Source organism: Stegostoma tigrinum, chromosome 5 (assembly GCF_030684315.1).
Source record: "Stegostoma tigrinum isolate sSteTig4 chromosome 5, sSteTig4.hap1, whole genome shotgun sequence".
NCBI classification, from domain to species: domain Eukaryota; kingdom Metazoa; phylum Chordata; class Chondrichthyes; order Orectolobiformes; family Stegostomatidae; genus Stegostoma; species Stegostoma tigrinum.
The window spans coordinates 73,403,784-73,427,263 of record NC_081358.1 but is presented as its reverse complement, the minus strand read 5'-3'; the positions used below and the strand labels follow the sequence as shown (position 1 = coordinate 73,427,263).

The 23,480-nt window shown below is 41.1% G+C and overlaps 1 protein-coding gene across 5 annotated transcripts in view; it reads right to left on the bottom strand.

The window, feature by feature from the left end:
* LOC125452078 (nucleolar protein 4-like) overlaps positions 1-23,480 on the bottom strand; it is a 337,333-nt gene that overhangs the window by 144,016 nt on the left and 169,837 nt on the right. For all 5 annotated transcript variants that reach the window (XM_048530043.2, XM_048530045.2, XM_048530048.2 and 2 more), the window contains one exon: positions 13,049-13,353. In XM_048530043.2, the coding sequence (XP_048386000.1) occupies positions 13,049-13,353 (305 nt within the window). The remainder of the gene's footprint in view (positions 1-13,048; positions 13,354-23,480) is intronic.

The following is a 23,480-nucleotide window of genomic DNA, read 5'->3' as shown; positions in this document are numbered from 1 at the left end:
TACCCCATCTTACCATGCTCAATTTCCAAAACAACTTGCCACTCCATGGCTATCTGCCCAAAGACCAGCAATCCATTCCCGAATACAATCTTTAAAAGTTACTTGTGCATCTGGACACGCACTGGCATTCCAAAGCTGCCCTGTTTAATGAAAGACAGAATCAGATCATGTCAGAGAAAGAGAAGATGGGACCACAACTCTCTGACAGAAATCTGGAGGTCCAGGTAGACAGGGTGGTGCCAAAAGAAGTTGTCTTCTTGCCAGACCACCAGCTGAAAGGATTGTGACACCACAGTCCATCAGCCTGGTCAGAGCTATCTCCAGACGAATGGTCAACAGTTCTGCAAGAAGTTCAAGATCTTCTTTGTTCAGCCAGGATTAGTGCTACACTCTGCCACCTCATATTCACTCTATGTCTTCTACTTCACACCTCTCCCAATAATGTTCATGCTCTGACACTTTTAATGTTGCCTGCAACATCTTCCCTTGGTCATTCTAGTTTTCCCCCTCCAAATCTCTCACACCAATAAACCTATATGCCCTCTGTACTGCCTCCTCAGTATTTCGTACACCTCATAACCATTCCCCACTTGCACCAGTACTAACAGCCATGCCACACACCTGCTCAACCATGCTGCAGCAGTGTAGTGAATTCTGCAATGTCTGTCTGCATCTATGGACACTTTGGCAGCTGCCATGGACAGACAGGCACAGCATCCTCAAAAAGATAAGATGCTGCCAGAGGGTATCTAGATGGAGGTGGGACCACATACATGCCAGCTCTGCAAAACCCTTGACATTCCAGAGGAAGCCAAACCATACATCTCCACCTTCTTACTCTCTCCAATCTTTGGCCGATTGCGGCGAGACAATATGGCTCTGGAAAGAAGACCCTCATCACGGCTGCCTCATCCAGTTGGAACTGCACCCAGGGTTGCCTTACAAACCCAGTACAGCCAACAGGCTCCACTTCCAAGCAGGCTGCATCCATCACAGTTGTGGGACCAGGCACAGTACTAAGTCATCCTGTAAGGCCCACAGACTTCACAATTCAAGTCTCCATCCAATTCTTCTACCTGTGGCTACACCTGCCTATCTTTCCCTCCCAGCCCCTGGCATCTGAGGCGTGGTCATTTACTGCCACTCCCTTGAGATGTAGGTTATTGGTCACTTTTATGAATACAACTGAGTGTCTAGCCCAACCATTTCACAGATCAGTTAGGAGTCAATAACATTATTGTTTACCTTGAATCACATACAGTGCAGACTGGAAAAGATAGTACATTTCCCTTCCTAAAAGGATATTAATGAAGTGGATTTTTATTCCTGATTCTGACGAGTGCTCTCCCACATTACGGTCTTCCCAACTATGTTTTGGGCACCTTGTTTCTCTTAGTGGCTCAATGGTTAGCACTGGTGCCTCACAGCACCAGGGACCTGGATTCAATTCCATCCTCAGGCAACTGGCTGTGTGAAGTCTGCACATTCTCCCTTTATCTGCATGGGTTTACTCCCACAGATCAAAGACTAGGTGGATTGGCCATGCTAAATTGCCCACAGGGTCCAGAGATGTGTTGATTAGCCATGGGAAAAGCAGGGTTATGGGGATAGGATAGGGAGGTGAGTCTGGTGGGATGCTCTTTGTAGTGGACTTGTTGGCCCAAATGGTCTGTTTCCACACTGTAGGGATTCCATGATTCTCTGCTTCTATATACTACTGCCCAATCCCCTGCAAATTTACTTTAAATATTCACCAACTATTCTAGTAAACCTCTCTGTAAGGATGTTGGTGGTTTGAGGTATTCTGGAACTGATTTTAAAGTCCCAAAAGCAAGAAACCTTCCATCCATTACCAAGCTTCATGCCACATGTTGGCTTTTGCTCTCTTCCTATTTCCACACTCACCAGTGCATGGAATGGGAAACAATCCAGATACGGTAATCCTCAAGACTCAAGTTTTTAACTTAATTATAGGACATCTAATTATAGGACCACAATGCTTGTCCTCTCTGTGCATCAGAACCAATGTGCAGCACAACTCCTTAGCTCTCTGTGATAGCCTTTAACCTGGCACCTGTGAGGCAATGCAGCAGATCTGACTCACCATAATAGTTATACAAGACACTATGTCTTCTTGATTATAGAATCTGCCATAACGCACTCCCTGATGTCCTATAGTGACTATAGTTGCCTTTCAAGGTTGCAAATCCTCAACTGTGAGTTGGGGCAGCTGCAAACATATGGTAACCCGAGACATTTGAAATGCCCTGAAAGTCCCACATAATGGAGAAATTACAAGCAAATGGGTCACAGATATCCCGGGTCAAAAAGCAATTTCAACTAATATCCCTAGATCTGCTCTGAGTTTATAATCTTATTAATTCACTTATTACTGTGATATTCAGAATTAAAATCTTGATTTCACAGCTCCTAATTTGAAATGAAAACCAGAGTTTCAAAGGAAAGATTAAAAAAACTTGCCAAACAATCACTTACTTGGTTTCCTGTAACATCACACTGCAATTTTTATTTGAGGCTGCCTGCTGGTCTTGCTGTGACTCTTACACACTCACTGCTACTCTCCTGGTTGTCACCGTGCTCTTGCCTCATCCTCTGGTCTGTCAGTGAAACAATCACTCTCTCCACATTCTTTTTCTTACTGCTGTGGTCTCAACACTCTCACTGGGTTCAGAATGATTCAAACACTTTGTCTGCCACTCCTGTTATCTCACTGGTCTCACAGATTTAATTAATTGCTGGAATTTAAACTCCTCAGCTGTCAGGGCAATTTTAACATATGTCCCAGGATCACTAATCCACATCTCTGGAATTCCATTCCATAACATGACCACTTTGATACCAGCTTCAAACAAGCAAGGTGGGGTATGTTTGATTTTTCTCTTTTCTCATTATTCTAAAAAGTAAACAAGATTTTCACACGTGGCTTTGGGTAATATGAAACAGTTTCATATTTTAGAGTGGTTATTATGTATGCACAAATATTTTAAGTAACATTTTGTATAAGTATTACTGCTTTTCTTGTTGTAATTAATCACATGGAACCAGTAGGAATCACTTAGAAAAGGGGCAGCACAGTAAAAAAGCCATTTGGCCTAACATATCTGCACCAGCCGAAAAGGGAAAAAAGAATTAACTGTCCATTCTAATTCCATCTTCCAGCATTTGTGCAGTACACTTGCAGGTGACAGCACTTGTGACACAGATCCAGATGCCTTTTAAATTCATTGAGAGTTTGTGCATCCACCATCAAACTAGACAGCAAATTCCAGACAACTACCACCTTCTGGTTGCAAAATGTCTGTCCTCATATATTCTCCATTTCTTAAACAAATCACCCCATAGCTGTGATTCTTTGGTTTTTGTTTGGGAAGCTAATTATTGGCACATTTTGCAACCTTTCGGGGATAAAGTTGTGACTCTTGCATGTTAAGGAGCAGTTAATAGTTACAAATTGAGTCTACATTCCTGAAATATGTCTAGGTAGATAAGATTCACTGCCTGCCTTATGGACTTACAAAACTACCAGCAGAAATTTCACCTTCTGAGCTACTCCTACTAGTATGTGCCTTGTCAGAATCAGAAAAGTCTTCCAATTCTTTGAACAGATACATTTCATTTAAGAAATTGTGTTTGAGGAAAGACTATTTTGGTGTAAGCAAGGTATAAATTGGAAATATATCAGCTCATGGGGAGGTTTAGCACCTTTGACAAAATACAGAGTTCAGGCAGTTGAATTATTCTTTTACTGCAATAAAATTTCAACCATTTAGATTATCAAAGACGTGGTGATGGACAAATGCATGCCTAGTTATGAGACTTCTGGAGAAACTAAAGGAATAATATTGAAATTTGTTAAAATATACTGCCTATATATCATGCTTCAAGATCAGTAAAACATATTACACAAACTAAGTAAGTAGAATGCTTAGAAAACTGAAAATAGCCCCACAGTATGGGGTACAACTGGTTCAATATTGTAACAAACTGTTTCACCAGCAACAAACAAATATATTTAGAATATTCTGTCAAAAAAAACTAACAGAGGCTAAGTGTCAAGGTAAGTCATAAGACAAATTCTGTAACTCTACAGAACAATGAATATACCTGGGCTCTGATAAACTGAATAAATTTTTGTTTGTCCTGACCTTTTAAAATACATTTCTGTTAACTGTGAACAGCCCAGAAATTTAGAGTTTGGAATTCTATTCTAAGGTACCATCAAATCCCAGTTTCTATTAGCATTCAAATTTAGTTTTCCAAAATTCAGTTTGGTATTAGCCAAATTTTTCAGATAAAGCACCTTGTATATGATGCATTGCAAATTCAAGTTTGAGTAGTATAGAAGTAAAATGATCAGACAGTCCAGCAGTGCTGCACAAATATTTTTCTCATCATCAACATTATATTTTGCCTCATTGGTCAGAACCTTTGTGTGTATGATGGGGATGTCTGTTGCGGCTATACAGGACGTTGTTGGGGCCACTTTTAGAATCCTGTGTACAGTTCTGGTTTCCCATCTATAGGAAGGATGTTGTTAAACTTGAGAGGATGCAGAAAAGATTTACAAGAATGTTTCCGGAATTTAAGGGTTTGAGTTATAGAGAGACTCTGAATAAGGTGAGGCTTTCTTTCCAGGAACATCAAAGGCTAATGGGTGAGCTTAAAGAGGTTTATAAAATTGTGAAGGAAATGGATAATAGCCAAAGTCTTTTTCCTAGGGTAGGCAAGTCCTCAACTAGGAGGGGACAGGTTTAAAGTGAGAGGGGAAAGATTTACAAAAGATCTAAGAGGTAAGTATTTCACACAGAGTGGTGCATGTATGTAGGAAGCTGCCAGAGAAAGTGGTAGAGGCAGGCACATATACAGCATTTATAACACACCTGGATGGGTATACGATTAGAAACGGTTTAGAAAGATATAGGCCAAATGCTGGCAAATGGGAGTAGTAGAGATTGGGATGTCTGGTCAGCACAGATGAGTTGGATCAAAGGGTCTGTTTCCATGCTGTATGACTCAACAACTCTACCTTGGAGGATAGTACGGCTATAAGAAGCTGAGAACTGCATGCAAAAGACGAAACTTACTTACTTTTTTTTTCCTGGAATTGGGTTATTCAATTCAAACAAAAAAAGTGTTTGTGGTAACTGCAGCTTGCAAATCATCAAAATTTAGATCTGTAACTATTAACATTTACTACTTGTGGCAGCCAGCACTTGAATAAGTCCATATTGTCACCAGCACCTTATGAAAATTGGTAGCTTTTATGTTCAGGGGACATAAACTACTCATTTGCCAACAATACAAATTAAAAGCACACAGGAACCTTGCAAACTTTGAGACTAGACAGATAAAATACATGAAGCTGATTTTTCTGCTCCAGTAAATTTGAGTTGAAGATTTGGAGAAACATGCAATCTACTATTATACTTCCTTTAATTGATAGAGTACAATCAATAGGTAACATTATGCAACATTAATAGCACGTACCTTAACTGCATTTGAATGAAATTTTTTGACAACTATTTTACAAAAGATACTCATTCAATTATTTTCAATGGAATGTCAACAGGAAAAGTGAGTCAACTGTAACTAACAAGAAAGTAGAGACTGTATAAGATTGAAGTAGGAGGTTCATGAAGTTGCCAAAAATTCGGCAATCGATGACTGAGAAACTAATGAAGCAAGGGAAATGTGCATATGAATGTCAACTAGCCTGAAAGGTAAAAACAGACTGTAAAAGTTTCTATCATGTGCAGAAACAATCAGCAAAGCCAAATGTTGGTACATTACAGGTAGAAACAAGAGAATTTACATTGGAAAATGGGGAAGCATCAGAGAAGCTAAATAATTACAAGTGGCAATAAGGAACTGAAATAAATTAATATTTGCAAAAAAAAGGTATTATTGGAAAAATTAATGGTATTGAATGTTGACAAATCCTTGGGACCAGATGGTCAACATCTCAGAGTTTTGAAACAGTCCTCTCTAGGCACAGTGGACAGTTTTTATTATGCTACAGATTCTGGAATGGTGTCTCCAGACTGTAACGTTGCAAATGTAACCAGATACCTTGAAAATGAGGGACAAAGAAAACAGGAAACCAGACCCCTGTTAGCCTGCCATCAGGGTGGAAAAAATTCTAGAAACTATTTTAGAGGATGTTACAACCAAGCACTTGAAAAATAAATAATCTGATTGTGCAGAGTAAACATAGGTTTATAAAAGGCAAAATGTTTGACAAAATGTCTGCAATGTTTTTAGGTTGTTACAAGCAGATTAACTAAAGGGCAATCACTGAATGTTCAATAAAGTCCCAGACAAGAAGTCAGCAGACAAAATTACAGCACGTGGAATATGAGGTTATACCTAGATATCCATTGTGGGTTGGTTAACTTAAAGAAAACAGGGATTAGAAATAAATGGGTCATTCTTAAATTAGCAGATTGTGGCTACTAGTTGGGTGCAACAAGGTTGAGTACTTGATTGCTAGCTGTTCATAATTCATATCAATAACTTGGAGACCAAATGCAAGTTTACAGGTGACACAGACTAGGTGGGGATATGTGTTTTGAGGATAATCAGTGATTATTCAAGGAGGTTTGGACAGGCTGAGTCAATTAACCGCATCTGAAAAAGATCCCAGTGACAACCATAGGAGTGTGATGACATGGATTTATGTGCACCAACTTGAAGCAATGTGGGTCATTTCATTTAACACAGTCTTTTTATAAAGTTGATGTCTGAATGGTTTCCTTTTTTTTCCCTTTATCTAATGGACGTGTCTAGTTATTTACAAGGATTGATACTTATGCTACCATATCTCAAACAGTGTGCTAATCAGGAGAGCATCTTTGGTGAATATGCCTTGACTTTATCATTAATTTTGTTGTTTATTAAAGAAAATTGGCTGATTATTTAAACTTTTGCAACAATTATAAAACAAATACAAGCTATATAATTAGCTACATCAGTAACTGAGTAAAACATTTAAATATATGATGTGACCAGTGGCACAGCGGAACTAGAAAAAAGACCGTGCACTCCTCCAACCTCAACTGTAACAAATGTCTTGTTTGGAAAGGAGCAGGTGAGGTGAGGACGCCAAGACAGGCAGTCAGCATCACTGAGTGCAGTAACTCATGATGATGGTAAATTTTTATGGAAGTTAATATTTAATCTAAGGATAACAAATAGGTTTCGGAGTTATGGAACAGCAAGTCAGTGTGAACAATTGGAAAGTAATTCTGTCTTCTATCTTTACACACCACTGCATCTATGTGATAGCCCAACATTCACAATTGAGGTCGAAGCAGAAAACTGACGACTGTGCCCTGTTGGCTGTGATGAATTCGACAGATGTTCTATGGGCACGCACAGCCTACAAGCTGATGGAGGAGTACCAGATGTAGACTAGCCTGCCCCATACTGGGATCACAAAAAGGAGGGAGTTGGAGAGACAGGGCGCTTCTGGAGTATCCTGAATTGAACTTCTAGCTGACATTCTTTTTTCCCATGAATGCCTGCTTGTACATCCCATTTTGGTTGAGATGACAAGCCACATGGTGTAAGTTTAAAGTGCTGCCTCTCCTTTTCACTTTGGTATTGATGGTCTGCAAATAAGTTATAGCAATGGGCTTCATGTTCAAGCATATATCCAGCAGTAACTGAGTACGCCACAGGATCACGGTCTTGAAGACAACCACAGCCTCTTCTTTAGAAGCAGGCAAAAGGCGTTCCTACCTGATCCATCCTGCAAAATTGCAGACCATTTCAAGGCAAGAAAATCCCCTTGTGAATTTCACAAGCATCCAATTGTCGACCTGATAGTAGGGGATTGTAAAATTTTTCACTTTGCTTATTTAATTTCAATGAAGTTCGTTGCAACCATTCACATGCCAACAGTGACCGTTACGAAACAGCATTTAATCCTATTTCCTTACATATTGTCTGATGTCAATGTTCAGACTTTTCTTTTGAAACAAAGGGATACAACGGCCTTGAGAAAGTCCTAGCACCATTAATTTGCTGTTCCAAAAATTTATCTTTCTGTATCTCCAGAAATACCATCGTATTTACAAAATCCAAATTTCATACAAGCTAAATATCTTCTATCCTCCCCAAGAATTCAACCAATATTCATTATAATTTCTATGTAAAATTACTTTCTTACTTTGTGAAGATTTGAATATTGATTTTCTTCATCTTCCAATCTCGATAGAACATTGTACCTTGCAGGTGCAATGATTGGATTTTTACTTAGGAAGGGCTGAGAGCCCACACTCAAATAAGCTTTCCCTTTTCTGAAATAGGTACTCATTAGAAAAGTAAAGTGCTTAATTAAAAGTTTCGCATATTTTACCTCCTAGATCTATTTCATCAATGACAAAATGTCTTTTACAAAAGATAGAGGCGTTAAGAACTTATAGTTTCCATTACTCATACTTTCAAGGTCCAGTTCATTGATGGATTTACAGGCTTGTAGTAACAACCATTTTTTAAAAACAAAAACTTGAAGGGGCTTCTTTTTAAACCAGTTCCAAGCATGTTTTGGCTACTGCATAGTTCATTGGATATATACAGAGCATATATTGCATGAATGATCATGGAAGTGCCATAAGTTGGCAAGGGATTTGTAAGAGGCTATGTATGGGGGGAGTGGGGCAAAATTGAATATGGATATGGTACGGGTAAGTCATTTTGAAATCATAGTTCCTCTGTTAGGGTGGGAATCACAATTCCTTGAAAAGTGGGTCAGACTCCATGAAAATGACAGGGAGCTAAAGAGATACAGCTCCAAATAGATTGATCTAGTACACATAGTCCAGTGAAAATTGAGGGCACCAGGAATAGGGACAGAGAACCTGCAATGAGGTCTCACCTGAAATTTTCAAGGGATTGTAGAGTTTCCACAACTCTGCAAGAAAGAAATCAAGCCAATGTCATTAATCCTACAGAAATTAAGAGTTTTATAGCTCGTAAGTATAAAATCCAGCATTTCTTGAGCTCACTGTACTTCATTTCATTTAAACTGGAAGCCCTTGCTTCAGAAGAACAGTCGCATTTTCTTAAGCTTGCATTTTGTCAAGGGTATATTTCAATTCCTCATCCAAAATGAAGTTGTAGGTATAAATGATTACACAAAGCAACAACTTAGTTTTTACCTAGTATTTGTTTTCCTTCAACCTTGCTTGAAAGCTTTTACTTCTTGCTAAAGCATTCATTCGAAGGTAATCAGAACGGGTGGTACATTCAATCCCATTGAGTTCCCACTTCCAGGTTACCAAATCTTTCAGCGCAGCCCTTGAGTTTCCAGGAATGAAAAAACTAACCTCACGGTCTGTACTTAAGGCGTCTTCAAGGAAACAAACACATTTTAAAAAATTCTTTTGAAAACATTTGTTTATGAAAATATTGGAAATGACACATTTTCTTCAGTTAACAATCAAGATTGATCAAATGTAGTTTGTTCTCCTCAAAGTTGTTGGACGAAAGAAAGTAACGCATCACAAGAATGGACACATTGAACAACCAACGGCAGGAGCATGGGAGCAAGGATCATGTAATGAAAGCTCGAGGACAATGTCCAACCAGAGTTGAGAGCCTATCTTCTGGTAGAAGCGCCTGGTTAGTAACTGAGAGCAAATTCTGATCAATTTCCACCCAAACCCCAATCTCCCAGCTCCAAAGATACTCTGGTAATAAAGTAGTAAAGCCAGGGACAAAGCAACTTAAAATCTGGGACTTTCCTGTTCTGTATGACTCAACTATTAACTCTATAAACTCATTGAACTACCAGGAGCTTCCTTCATTTTGCTTCTGATCTGAAAAAAGAAATGTACTTCGCATTTCCAGTGGATCATTTCCTTTCTGGTGCTCAAACAGAAATCTGCCATGCTGACAAAAACCACAGTAAATTTAAGAATAAAGTACCTCATGATTCTGAAAAGTTTGTTTGGCTGTAAATTGAATGAAATGAACATTCCACTACTTAGTGCAAACAGAGACACAGCCATGGAAGCATTTAAAAAATACACCATCACACAAATAATAAAACAATACTAAGAGGCTGAAAAATTGAAACCTTCAAAAATGAGATAACAAGAGTTCAGAGATTGTATGTTCCTATTACGGTGGAGGATAAGGCTGGTAGGTGTAGGGAATGCAAGAAGATTACAGAAATTGAGGTTTTAGTCAGCAAAACGAAGGAAGCATATGTCAGGTATAGACAGTAGGGATCGAATGAATCCCTAGAAGAGTATAATGACGGTAGAAGTATTTTTCAAAGGGAAATCAGGAGAGCAAAAAAGAGGACATGACATCGCTTTGGCTAATAAGGCTAAGGAAAATACAAAGGGATTCGACAAATGCATTAAGAACAAAAGGGTAATTAAGGAGAGAATAGGGCCTCCGAAAGATCAGTAAGGCCACCTATGTGTGGGACCGTAGGAGATGGGGTAGATACTAAACAAGTATTTTGTATCACTGTTTACTGTGACAAGGAAATGGAAGATTGAGAACTTGGGGAAATAAACAGTATCTTGAAAAATCTCCATATTACACAGGTGGTGGTGCTAGACACCTTAAAAAGCCTAAAGGTGGATAAATTCCCGGAACCTGATCAGGTGTAGCCTAGAACTCTGTGGGAAGCCAGGGAAGTGATTGCTGGGCCTCTTGTTCAGGTATTTGTATCATTGATAGCCACTGGTGAGGTACCGAAGACCAGAACTTGGCCAATACAGTGCTACGATTTAAGAAAGGTGGTAAAGAAAAGCCAGGGAACTACTGACCAGTGAGTCTGACATCAGTGGTGGGCAAGTTGTTGGAGGTGACCCTGAGGGACAAGATTTACATGTGTCTTCAAAGGAAACGGATGATTAGGATAGTCAACATGGCTTTTTACATGAGAAATCATGTCTCGCTAACTTGACTCAGTAGTTTGAAGTAACAAAGACGATTGATGAAAGCAGAGTAGCAGGCATGATCAAAATGGACTTCAGTAAGGCACTCAATGAGGTTCCGCAGATGTAGACTGATTAGCAAGGTTAGATCACATGGAACAGAGGGAGATCTAGCCATTCGGACACAGAACAGGCTTGAAGGTAGAAAACTAAGGGTGGTGGTGGTGGCGAGTTGCTTTTCAGGCCTGTGAACAGCGGTGTGCCACAAGGATCAGCGTTGGGTCTACCGCTTTTCATCATTTATATAAATGATTTGGACATAAACATAGAAGGTATGGTTAGTGAGTTTGCAGGTGATACAAAAATTGAGGTGTAGTGGACAGCGAAGAAGATTACTCCAATGTACAATGTGGCCATGATCATATGGGTCAATGGGCAGAGAAGTGGGAGGTGGAGTTTAATTTAGATAAATGTGAGGTGCTGCATTTTGGAAAAGCAAATCAGGGCAGGACTTAAGTACTTAATGGGAAGGTCCTGGGGAGTGTTGCTGAACAAAGTGACTTGGAGTACAGGTTCCTTGAAAGTAGAGTTCCAGGTAGGCAGGATCGTGAAGTAGGCATTTGGTAGGCTTGCCGTTATTGGTCAGGGTTAGAAATCACACTCTACCAGTTTATGGTCCAACAGGTTTATGAGACAACACAAGCTTTTGAAGCCTCAGTCCCACTTCAGGTGTTAGTGAAAGAGGCAGTATCAGACAGAGAATTTATTTGTAAAAGATCAAAAGGTCACAACATTGGTGAGGACGTTCTAAACAAAACTGAGATGCTGTTAAACTTTAATCAGTTAGAAGGTTTTAACTCATTAATATGGATATGTAAATCCCTGAATTCCTTTCAAGTCACAGTCCTGACAAAGCTAAAGGTAAAGAAGAGGTGGTATTTTAGGTCAGACAATGCATGTTAGATGTAACACCTTATTTAGAATCTGTTTGTGCTTTAGTTTGTAGTCAGGCTGGTTGTATTTCTAAAGTAAGAATTTATAAAACACCATATTGACTGATTGTCTATAAATTATGTGCTTTTTGAACAAAATAAAATGTATCTGCACATACAAATTCACATCATAGATTCCATGCGTGTGTGTGTGTGTGTGTGTGTGTGTGTGTGTGTGTGTGTGTGTGTGTGTGTGTGTGTGTGTGTGTGTGTGTATATAGAGAGTTTATTGATCAGTGCATTGAGTGTAAGAGTTGGGAGGTCATGTTGCAACTGTGCAGGACATTGGTTATGTCACTTTTGGAATACTCCATTCAATTTTGGTCTTCCTGCTATTGCAGGGATGTTGCAAAACTTGAAAGGATACTGCCAGGGTTGGAGGGTTTGAGCTATAGGAAGAGGCTGGAAAGGCTGGGGCTATTTTCCCTAGAACATCGAAGGCTGATCTGTGACCTTTAAGATTATGAGGTGCTGGGATAGGGTGAATAGACAAGGTGTTTTCCACAGGGTCAGGGAGTCCAAAACTAGAGGGCACAGGTTTTAGATGAGAGGGGAAAGATTTAGAAGGGACCTAAGGGGCAACATTTTCACACAGAGGGTGGTGCGTATAAGAAATGAGCTGCCAAAGAAAAGAGTGAAGCTGGTACAATTACAACTTTTAAAAGGTATCTGGATGGGTATATGAATAGGAAGAGTTTAAGAGGGATATAGGCCAAATGCTGGAAAATTGGACTAGATTAATTTAGGATATCTGGTCAGCGTAGACGAGTGTCTGTTTCCATGCCATATCCCTTTTTGATTCTATGACTGTACATGGTCTTAAAAATCTGTAACGGAAAACAATTTTATATCTGAATTTTTCAGACTGAATGTAAACAGAAATCATGAAAATACCAACATCTAACAGAAACTAAACAACTGGATTTTTATTCAAATCTTCAAAGTAAAATAGATATGTTTAAAAAATAAGATTCCACTGTTGTACCCTTTCTCATCAGGAGAATTTTAAGGTTATGTTTGGTTTTGAATGCCTGGAGGAAGATTGGTATTTTTCCATATATGTGGTGGAAATGCTAAGCATATCATGGCTTCAAAACCTGAAAATAAAATTTGCTGCAACATCTAATCATTTCTTACCTTGCCTCCCAAATCTCTTGAATCTCGTTCCATTTTAATGTCAGTAACCGTGTATTTCATGCGATTTCTTCTTCCATTACTGATGCTTTCTGTGCCATAGTCTGGTGTTATCTGGACTGATAGAGGACTGTCACTTAGGTTTATTGGTTGTTCATCCTGGCCAGCAATGTGGTCTGAATTGGCTGTGGCGTTACCATTAATGTCTCCCATACTTGCATACATCTCCCCACAGTGGCCTGCCTCTGCAGCACTAGAATTAAGCATCAAGGTCTCATTTCCATTGAAACACTCCACAGATGAATCTTCTGTAAAGACAAAAGTGTTAGACCTTAGGAATTATCTACTTTACTGATCCAAACATTAGTCTTCTGCAACATCAGCTGAAGTATTCTTGATCAAATAGCATGGGGTACAATAAAAAATCATGGGATTGCAACTTAGTTAGAAAACAACTTTGTACTAATGTCAATATTTTCAATAAGCCTTCCAATCTTGAGAATTTATTCTTCTATTTTTTTATGCATTCACTGTATGGATAATAATTTTTCTTCACCAATTATGCCTCAATCCAATCATAATCAGTATTTTAGGAAATAATTTATGCCGATACAGCAGTGAACATACCCCAGGCATGGGGCATTGCTCACTAACATTGCTTATGTTTGTTTTAAGCCCGTTTATGTAGTGCTTCCCTAAGTTCCAGAAGGAAAGACTGCTAACTAGTATCCTCCAATGTTCCCACGATTGTAAATACCACGATACTCCACCCTCCCCATCCCAACACAAAGGACTGACATCTGTGTTGGTGGCAGCCTGCAAGCCCCACAAGATTCTTTTCACAGTCACTGTTTGCAGCTCTTAACTATTATTTGTCTTTCTTTACATTTTCCAGTTAACCCATTCATAAATGTTATTACATGCCTTTGGAGGAGATGGATCTTGAACCCAGGTCTCCTGGCCCATACTACCAGTGCACCACAAGAGGTTTTAAAGCCACTCAGTTTTGATTTGCAGGAAGTCAGCCTGCTGCCTCTCACTTCCTTTTTGGATGAATAGTGAGTTAGTGGGATGTAAATGACGCTTGCTATAAAAATCTATCAAGGCTTTCAATGGAGATTCCCCAACTACCTCTGATTTTCTGCTGGCAAGAGTATTTCAAACTGGACCCTAATATGTTGACAACAAGCTGGTTAACAAGATTTTATTAACAAAGCCTATATATATATATATATATATGTATATATAATATTGGCTGCATTACATTTTGTTCTCATCTGTCTCTGTACTTGCCCTGCATTCTGGAGCAAAAATTCTGTTCCTGATATTTGATGTAAATTGATATTATTAAAACATGGAATACATACCACTAGTACTTCATTCCTTGTTATTGCACTGGAGTGACAGCCTCAATTTGAGTTCTGGTATAAAACTTGAAATTGTAGTCCTCTGAAAATTGGCTAAGGGTGAATAATACTGGAGAGGTAAAAGCACGGCTCAAATATTGGTGTGGGACAAGTAAGTTCTGAATCATGGGGCACTGGCATCAGCTTTGAGAAAAGAGAGAGCTGTTCTGTGGGGATGAGCTTAATTTGAACCATACTGGAATCAATGTCCTGAATGATTATATAACTGGGATTATGGATAGGATTTTAAGAAAATTATTGGAGGTGGGGGGGGGGGGCATGTTCAATTGATGCGAAGTGTAAAAAAATCAAAAAGAAATGAAAGCAAGGAGGTGCAGTGTGGTAAAGAGGCATAATAAGGGAATACTCACTATAAAACTGAGATGCAAAGGAATTTCTTAATCAGAAGCTAGCAAGTGTCTGTAATTCTTTAGGCCAGAGATTTGTGGAGATTAGGTCATTTAATGTATTTAAATAGGAGATAGATAGGTTTTTCAAAATATCCAGAAGTTGCCAGCAATGGCACAAAAATGGCACGAAAGAACGCTGAGGCCTGAAGCAGATCAACCATGTTATCATTGAATAGTAAAGCAGCTAGAGGGACCAAATGACCTATTCCTGATCGTATGTTGCTATTCTCTGAGTCAAAAATTAAAGTGTAACAAACTAATTCATGCCAAAAATAATCAATATCATAAGTAGAAAATGGCGTTCCTTTTGTAAGTGAGTTAAAATTCATATTGGGCTTTCAGATCAAAAGCACTTAACAAGAATTTAAAATCTGGGCTATTTAATTTTCTAGGTAAAGTTGCTGTGCCATTGATACTCCACTCAATATAGAGTAATCAAGAAGAGATTGGTGGCCTATGAATAAAAAAGAGTGAATTTGCAAGGAACAGAATCAATTTCTGAACAATGGATGTTGTCATTTTCAACTTTACCAAAGCCTTTGACTGTGACAACACAAAAGCTTATGGAGCATCCCCCTCAAAGGTACATGCTCTCCAAAGTTCGGCATTATTCTTTTTAAGCTCACAATGACAGCTAGCCATGAAATGCACCAACTGAACTACCACAGACCTGTCCTCAATGAAGACAATGGTCAAAGAAAATTGCCCAACCACACCAACAGTACACTTAATTTTCCTCAATTCATTGGTTCTCTTCCAACCCACTCTCACAAAACATCAAGTCACTTCACTAATTAAGATCAATTTTGAGATCCTGGAATAACTTCAATCATTTTCTGAACCACGAAAGCCTCCTCACCACAAAGTTAGACACGGAAAATGAAATTTATCATCATTTCCACTGTGCCATCATAGACTTTGTACTACCTTAGGAGCAGAGTTTTAATTTTGATTCATACATGGGATGCAAACACTCCTGGCTGGCCAGCATTTTATTGCCTTTGAGAAGGTGGTGGTGAGCTGCTTTCTGAAACTGCTGCAGTCCACATGCCATGAGCCCTTAGGGAGAGAATTTCAGCATTTTGACCCTGACAACAGTGAAGGAACAGCAATATATTTCCACATCAGGATGGTGAGTGTGTTGGTGGGAAACTTGCGGGTGGTAGTGTCCTTCTAGATGGGAATGACCATGGGTTTGCAAGGTGCTGTGTAAGGAACCTTGGCGCATTTCTGCATCTTTAGGTAGGAGGGTGTGGATGCTTGTAGACGTGGTGCCAATCAATCAGCTACTTTATCCTGGATGGTATCAAGTTTCTTGAATGCTGCATCCATTCAGGTAAGTTTGAGAACCAGAATCTCAAAACTGGGCAGCAGTGAACCTTGGAATCCAACATACAGCAGAGAATTGAATAGCTTACCACAGACATCTGAAATTCCAAAAGCAAGAAAGACAGTCCAACAACAACTTCTTGTGACCAACTAAAGCTGTGAAGGCTTATTTGGCAAAGCACTTCAAGAGAGTTCATTGCGAGCACGCTGAGTTGAAGGTAAGGCATTGGAGACAATGTACAAATCTCAAAATACCTCTTCTGCTTGACACTTCAAGCAGCATCTCACTCACATGTGCTAGAATCTGTGGATCACATATTGGATTTACCAGCCATGTCAGACACAATCAAATTGGAGTGGAAATAAATTATTCTTGAGGCATTGTCTGAGAAGCAGAAGATGTAAAGCCAATAAAAATCAGAAAGATAATGATGCATTGCTTGTAGCATTGAACTAATTACCTCAAATCTAATATTTGGTGGCACCCAAAATTCAGAACTACTGCATAACATCAAATCTTGGATAAGTTGCAATGGGATGGGAGTATCATAGTTGTAATGTCAACAAACCAGAAAATCCAGAACCGCAGGTGAATGCACTGCAACACGAGGGCCGACGAGGGGAGAGGCCATTCTAGACTTGGTGCTCGGAAACGAGCCGGGGCAGTTATCAGATCTTGTGGTGGGAGAGCATTTTGGTGATAGTGACCATAACTGCCTCACATTCTACATAGCTATGGAGAAGGAGAGGATTAGGCAAAATGGGAGGATATTTAATTGGGGAAGAGGAAACTATGATGCGATTAGACATGAGTTAGGAAGCATGGACTGGGGGCAGTTGTTCCATGGTAAGGGAACTATAGACATGTGGAGACTGTTTAAGGAACAGTTGTTGGGAGTGATGAGTAAATATGTCCCTCTGAGACAGGCAAGAAGGGGTAAGATAAAGGAACCTTGGATGACGAGAGCGGTGGAGCTTCTTGTGAAAAGGAAGAAGGTAGCTTACATAAGGTGGAGGAAGCTAGGGTCAAGTTCAGCTAGAGAGGATTACATGCAGGCAAGGAAGGAGCTCAAAAATGGTCTGAGGAGAGCCAGGAGGGGGCACGAGAAAGGCTTGGCAGAAGGAATCCGGGAAAACACAAAGGCATTTTACGCTTACGTGAGGAATAAGAGAATGATCAAGGAAAGAGTAGGGCCGATCAGGGATAGCATAGGGAACTTGTGTGTGGAGCCTGAGGAGGTAGGGGAAGCCCTAAATGAGTTTTTTGCTTCTGTCTTTACGAAAGAAACGAACTTTGTAGTGAATGAAACCTTTGAAGAGCAGGTGTGCATGCTGGAATGGATAGAGATAGAGGAAGCTGATGTGCTGAAAATTTTGTCAAACATTAAGATTGACAAGTCGCCAGGCCCGGACCAGATTTGTCCTCGGCTGCTTTGGGAAGCGAGAAATGCAATTGCTTCACCACTTGCGAAGATCTTTGCATCCTCGCTCTCCACTGGAGTCGTACCTGAGGACTGGAGAGAGGCAAATGTAATTCCTCTCTTCAAGAAAGGAAATAGGGAAATCCCCAGCAATTATAGACCAGTAAGTCTCACGTCTGTCGTCTGCAAGGTGTTAGAAAGGATTCTGAGGGATAAGATTTATGACCATCTGGAAGAGCATGGCTTGATCAAATACAGTCAACACGGCTTTGTGAGGGGTAGGTCATGCCTTACAAACCTTATCGAGTTTTTTGAGGATGTGACTAGAAAAGTTGATGAGGGTCAAGCTGTGGATGTGGTGTATATGGATTTCAGTAAGGCATTTGATAAGGTTCCCCATGGTAGGCTCATTCAGAAGGTCAGGAGGAATGGGATACAGGGGAACTTAGCTGCCTGGATACAGAATTGGCTGGCCAACAGAAGACAGCGAGTGGTAGTAGAAGGAAAATATTCTGCCTGGAAGTCAGTGGTGAGTGGGGTTCCACAGGGCTCTGTCCTTGGGCCTCTACTGTTTGTAATTTTTATTAATGACTTGGACGAGGGAATTGAAGGATGGGTCAGCAAGTTTGCAGACGACACAAAGGTCGGAGGTGTCGTTGACAGTATAGAGGGCTGTTGTAGGCTGCAGCGGGACATTGACAGGATGCAGAGATGGGCTGAGAGGTGGCAGATGGAGTTCAACCTGGATAAATGCGAGGTGATGCATACTGGAAGGTCGAATTTGAAAGCTGAGTACAGGATTAAGGATAGGATTCTTGGCAGCGTGGAGGAACAGAGGGATCTTGGTGTGCAGATACATAGATCCCTTAAAATGGCCACCCAAGTGGACAGGGTTGTTAAGAAAGCATATGGTGTTTTGGCTTTCATTAACAGGGGGATTGAGTTTAAGAGTCGTGAGATCTTGTTGCAGCTCTATAAAACTTTGGTTAGACCGCACTTGGAATACTGCGTCCAGTTCTGGGCGCCCTATTATAGGAAAGATGTGGATGCTTTGGAGAGGGTTCAGAGGAGGTTTACCAGGATGCTGCCTGGACTGGAGGGCTTATCTTATGAAGAGAGGTTGACTGAGCTCGGTCTCTTTTCATTGGAGAAAAGGAGGAGGAGAGGGGACCTAATTGAGGTATACAAGATAATGAGAGGCATAGATAGAGTTGATAGCCAGAGACTATTTCCCAGGGCAGAAATGGCTAGCACAAGGGGTCATAGTTTTAAGCTGGTTGGTGGAAAGTATAGAGGGGATGTCAGAGGCAGGTTCTTTACGCAGAGAGTTGTGAGAGCATGGAATGCGTTGCCAGCAGCAGTTGTGGAAGCAAGGTCATTGGGGTCATTTAAGAGACTGCTGGACATGTATATGGTCACAGAAATTTGAGGGTGCATACATGAGGATCAATGGTCGGCACAACATTGTGGACTGAAGGGCCTGTTCTGTGCTGTACTGTTCTATGTTCTATGTTCTATGTTCTATGAGTTCAAATATCATCTTGGCAGCTGACTGAATTTCAATTCATTAATGCACCTGGAATCAAAACTCTGTGCTGGCTATCAAACTATTGGAACGTTGTAAAAACCCTTGTGGCTCACTTATATCATTTCAGAGAATGAAATGTACCATTCCTACTTTGTCAGGCTTACATATGACTTGTTACCTGCACAATTTATTCAATACTTAATGGCTCATTGGACAGGCTTTACAGGCCATTCAATTACACCAAACTGCTATAAAAGAGTCACACGGAGGTGAGAATGGACGGACCACCCAGCATAGACCAAGGCACTAAGCAGAGTCAACCCTACAAATTCCTAACACAGACATCTGAAGGCCTGTATAAATACTAGGAGAGTGCAATGGCATGGCAGTATTCATGAATCAAACCATACAGCCAATCTCCCATGTACTCCTTCACCATTTCTGCTTTGGTCCTTATAGTTAGGAGGGTAGACCTAACACAGATAACCAATTGATATACAACCAGTGTGGGGATTGCCCTGGGAGTCCTTGACCTTGACTTCAGATTCAATTAAGTCATGGCATCAGATCAAACATGGTCACGCAATATAATAAATTGTGAGGCTGGATGAACGCAGCAGGCCCAGCAGCATCTCAGGAGCACAAAAGCTGACGTTTCGGGCCTAGACCCTTCATCAGAGAGGGGGATGGGGTGAGGGTTCTGGAATAAATAGGGAGAGAGGGGGAGGCGGACCGAAGATGGAGAGAAAAGAAGATAGGTGGAGAGAGTAGAGGTGGGGAGGTAGGGAGGGGATAGGTCAGTCCAGGGAAGACGGACAGGTCAAGGAGGTGGGATGAGGTTAGTAGGTAGGAGATGGAGGTGCGGCTTGGGGTGGGAGGAAGGGATGGGTGAGAGGAAGAACAGGTTAGGGAAGCAGAGACAGGTTGAACTGGTTTGGGGATGCAGTGGGTGGAGGGGAAGAGCTGGGCTGGTTGTGTGGTGCAGTGGGGGGAGGGGACGAACTGGGCTGGTTTTGGGATGCGTTGGGGGAAGAGGAGATTTTGAAGCTGGTGAAGTCCACATTGATACCATTAGGCTGCAGGGTTCTCAAGCGGAATATGAGTTGCTGTTCCTGCAACCTTCGGGTGGCATCATTGGGGCACTGCAGGAGGCCCATGATGGACATGTCATCTAAAGAATGGGAGGGGGAGTGGAAATGGTTTGCGACTGGGAGGTGCAGATGTTTATTGCGAACCGAGCGGAGGTGTTCTGCAAAGCGGTCCCCAAGCCTCCGCTTTGTTTCCCCAATGTAGAGGAAGCCACACCGGGTACAGCAGTATACCACATTGGCAGATGTGCAGGTGAATCTCTGCTTAATGTGGAAAGTCATCTTGGGGCCTGGGATAGGGGTGAGGGAGGAGGTGTGGGGTTCTGCAAAGCGGTCCCACACCTCCTCCCTCACCCCTATCCCAGGCCCCAAGATGACTTTCCACATTAAGCAGAGATTCACCTGCACATCTGCCAATGTGGTATACTGCTGTACCCGGTGTGGCTTCCTCTACATTGGGGAAACAAAGCGGAGGCTTGGGGACCGCTTTGCAGAACACCTCCGCTCGGTTCGCAATAAACATCTGCACCTCCCAGTCGCAAACCATTTCCACTCCCCCTCCCATTCTTTAGATGACATGTCCATCACGGGCCTCCTGCAGTGCCCCAATGATGCCACCCGAAGGTTGCAGGAACAGCAACTCATATTCCGCTTGAGAACCCTGCAGCCTAATGGTATCAATGTGGACTTCACCAGCTTCAAAATCTCCCCTTCCCCCACCGCATCCCAAAACCAGCCCAGTTCGTCCCCTCCCCCCACTGCACCACACAACCAGCCCAGCTCTTCCCCTCCACCCACTGCATCCCCAAACCAGTCCAACCTGTCTCTGCCTCCCTAACCTGTTCTTCCTCTCACCCATCCCTTCCTCCCTAACCTGTTCTTCCTCTCACCCATCCCTTCCTCCCACCCCAAGCCGCACCTCCATCTCCTACCTACTAGCCTCATCCCACCTCCTTGACCTGTTCGTCTTCCCTGGACTGACCTATCCCCTCCCTACCTCCCCACCTATACTCTCTCCACCTATCTTCTTTTCTCTCCATCTTCGGTCCGCCCCCCCCTCTCTCCCTATTTATTCCAGAACCCTCACCCCATCCCCCTCTCTGATGAAGGGTCTAGGCCCGAAACGTCAGCTTTTGTGCTCCTGAGATGCTGCTGGGCCTGCTGTGTTCATCCAGCCTCACATTTTATTATCTTGGATTCTCCAGCATCTGCAGTTCCCATTATCACATGGTCAAGCAAACTTCCCACTGATGATGACCTACCACAGATGATAACTTGGTATTCTTCCATTCAGAACACTATTAAGAAGACACACTGAGGGCAGCAAAGACGCAGACCTCAATATACATCACCAAAGTGATTCGGTAGCACCACTAGTGATCAAATTGGTAGCGTCCCGTAGAACATATCTGAGAACATACCTGTGCCAGGTAGCAAGGCAATCATTAGAGGGAAAAACAGATTTGACCTTATCCACACCTATTTATTCCAACACAAATATCTGTCAATGGCAGTCAATAAAAGTGACCATAAACAGCCTTTGAGAGTCATAATCACAGTTTCTCACTGAAAATATCATTCTTCACATTGTGCAAAACTATTGCCATGGTAAATAAGATAAAATTCAGAACAGATCCATCTACAAGGTGTTACCGGCCAACATCAGCAACAATGCATTAGCATTGTACTCTCTCTTACATTCTGATCAGACAATATAGCCTTGAGCTATATTGTCTCTTGGACCCCAATGCCTCAATGCTCAATAATTTCAACATCAATGTCACATCATTCAATGATTTCACCATCTTCCAACCTTTATAATCACCAATTCTATGCTACCTACCTATTCTCCCAAACCTCCACAGAAATCTGCATTCTCACAATTGATTCTGGCTTCTTATTCAGAATTCTGTTATATTCTGTTCTGTTCCCTGCACCTACTTTCATCTATACTTAGAACCTCCTTAACATATAAACTTTCCATCAAGCTTTTGGTAACTCTCTCATTTCGCTAGAAGTCTTTTTCTGTAGAGCTATACTTTGGTGACATGCTTGGGGCGTCTTCATACAGAACACAAATCCAAGAACTCTTGCAGCCCAGTGGTAATGTTCCTATCTTTGAGCCTGGAGGCCTGGGTTCAGGTCCTATGTGCTTCAGAGGTGAGTCACTACACATCTGAACAAGTTGATGAAAAATATCTATAAATTCAAATTACTGCTAACAAGGCAATAAAACATTCTCAACATGTTGGATAGAAGCCATTATTCCACAGCTAAACGGGAACTTTGTGTGAGTATAGTCACTGATCCATGAGCTGTTTTTCTATCCCATTCCCCAGTTTTGTGAAATATATTTTCTCAGTTCGTGCATACATGGCTAATGACTCGAGTAATTTGACGTGTACATTCTGACTCAGTTCCAAAAAATGGAGAAAAATGGAAATAAAAATATTTTGTATTATTTAATGTATCTGAAAAGTTATTGAAACTGTCCTAAACCTAGGGCGCTGTAATTAGTTTGGGATGATTCCTGTCCAGCAAAGACCTAAATCTGATTAGCTTTGATTAGTTAGTTATGGATGACAGTTGTCATAACATCTGTGACAAAAAAGCCATGTTGGGAAACTTTAGGTGGTCTGATTGTCACATAAACCATTACCAATGTAAGGGAGTGCTGGACAAACTCTGCATCATTGAGAATGCACTTATGAATTAATAAATCCCATTCTTGCTTTTCTACACAGCACTTTAAAAGCCAAACTGCAGTGTAGCAAATTAACTAATATAACGGAAACTCCAATGGCCAACTCTTGTCGCAGTTTTCATGACAAGCTTCATTTCAATTTCATGGTTTGTGCCAGAAGTGGCAGGCTAGAATATGTTGACCATCTCAAATAACTTTGAGAAGATGTTGCTAGTTAGCAAATACATTCAGTGAAGAGTACTGAGGTAAAAACCTACTATAGTCTGAGAGAATAGTGAATCAGCCTCAAAGAGTGGTGTAGTCTACTCCCATCCCTATGTTCCCTGCCATATGATATACTAATTCAAAAAATTCCTAACTTTTGATGGAAGATCCATTACAGCATAATAACATGAAAATAAGATCATCGGGCCCAGAGTCTACTTCAGAATTTAATATGATCATGGGTGACTTCCTGACTCAACCCCACTTTCCAGGAAGCCACTAATATCTCTTTTTGTTTTCGAAGAGATCAAGCCACAATATATTCCAACCTTAAACAGATTCAGT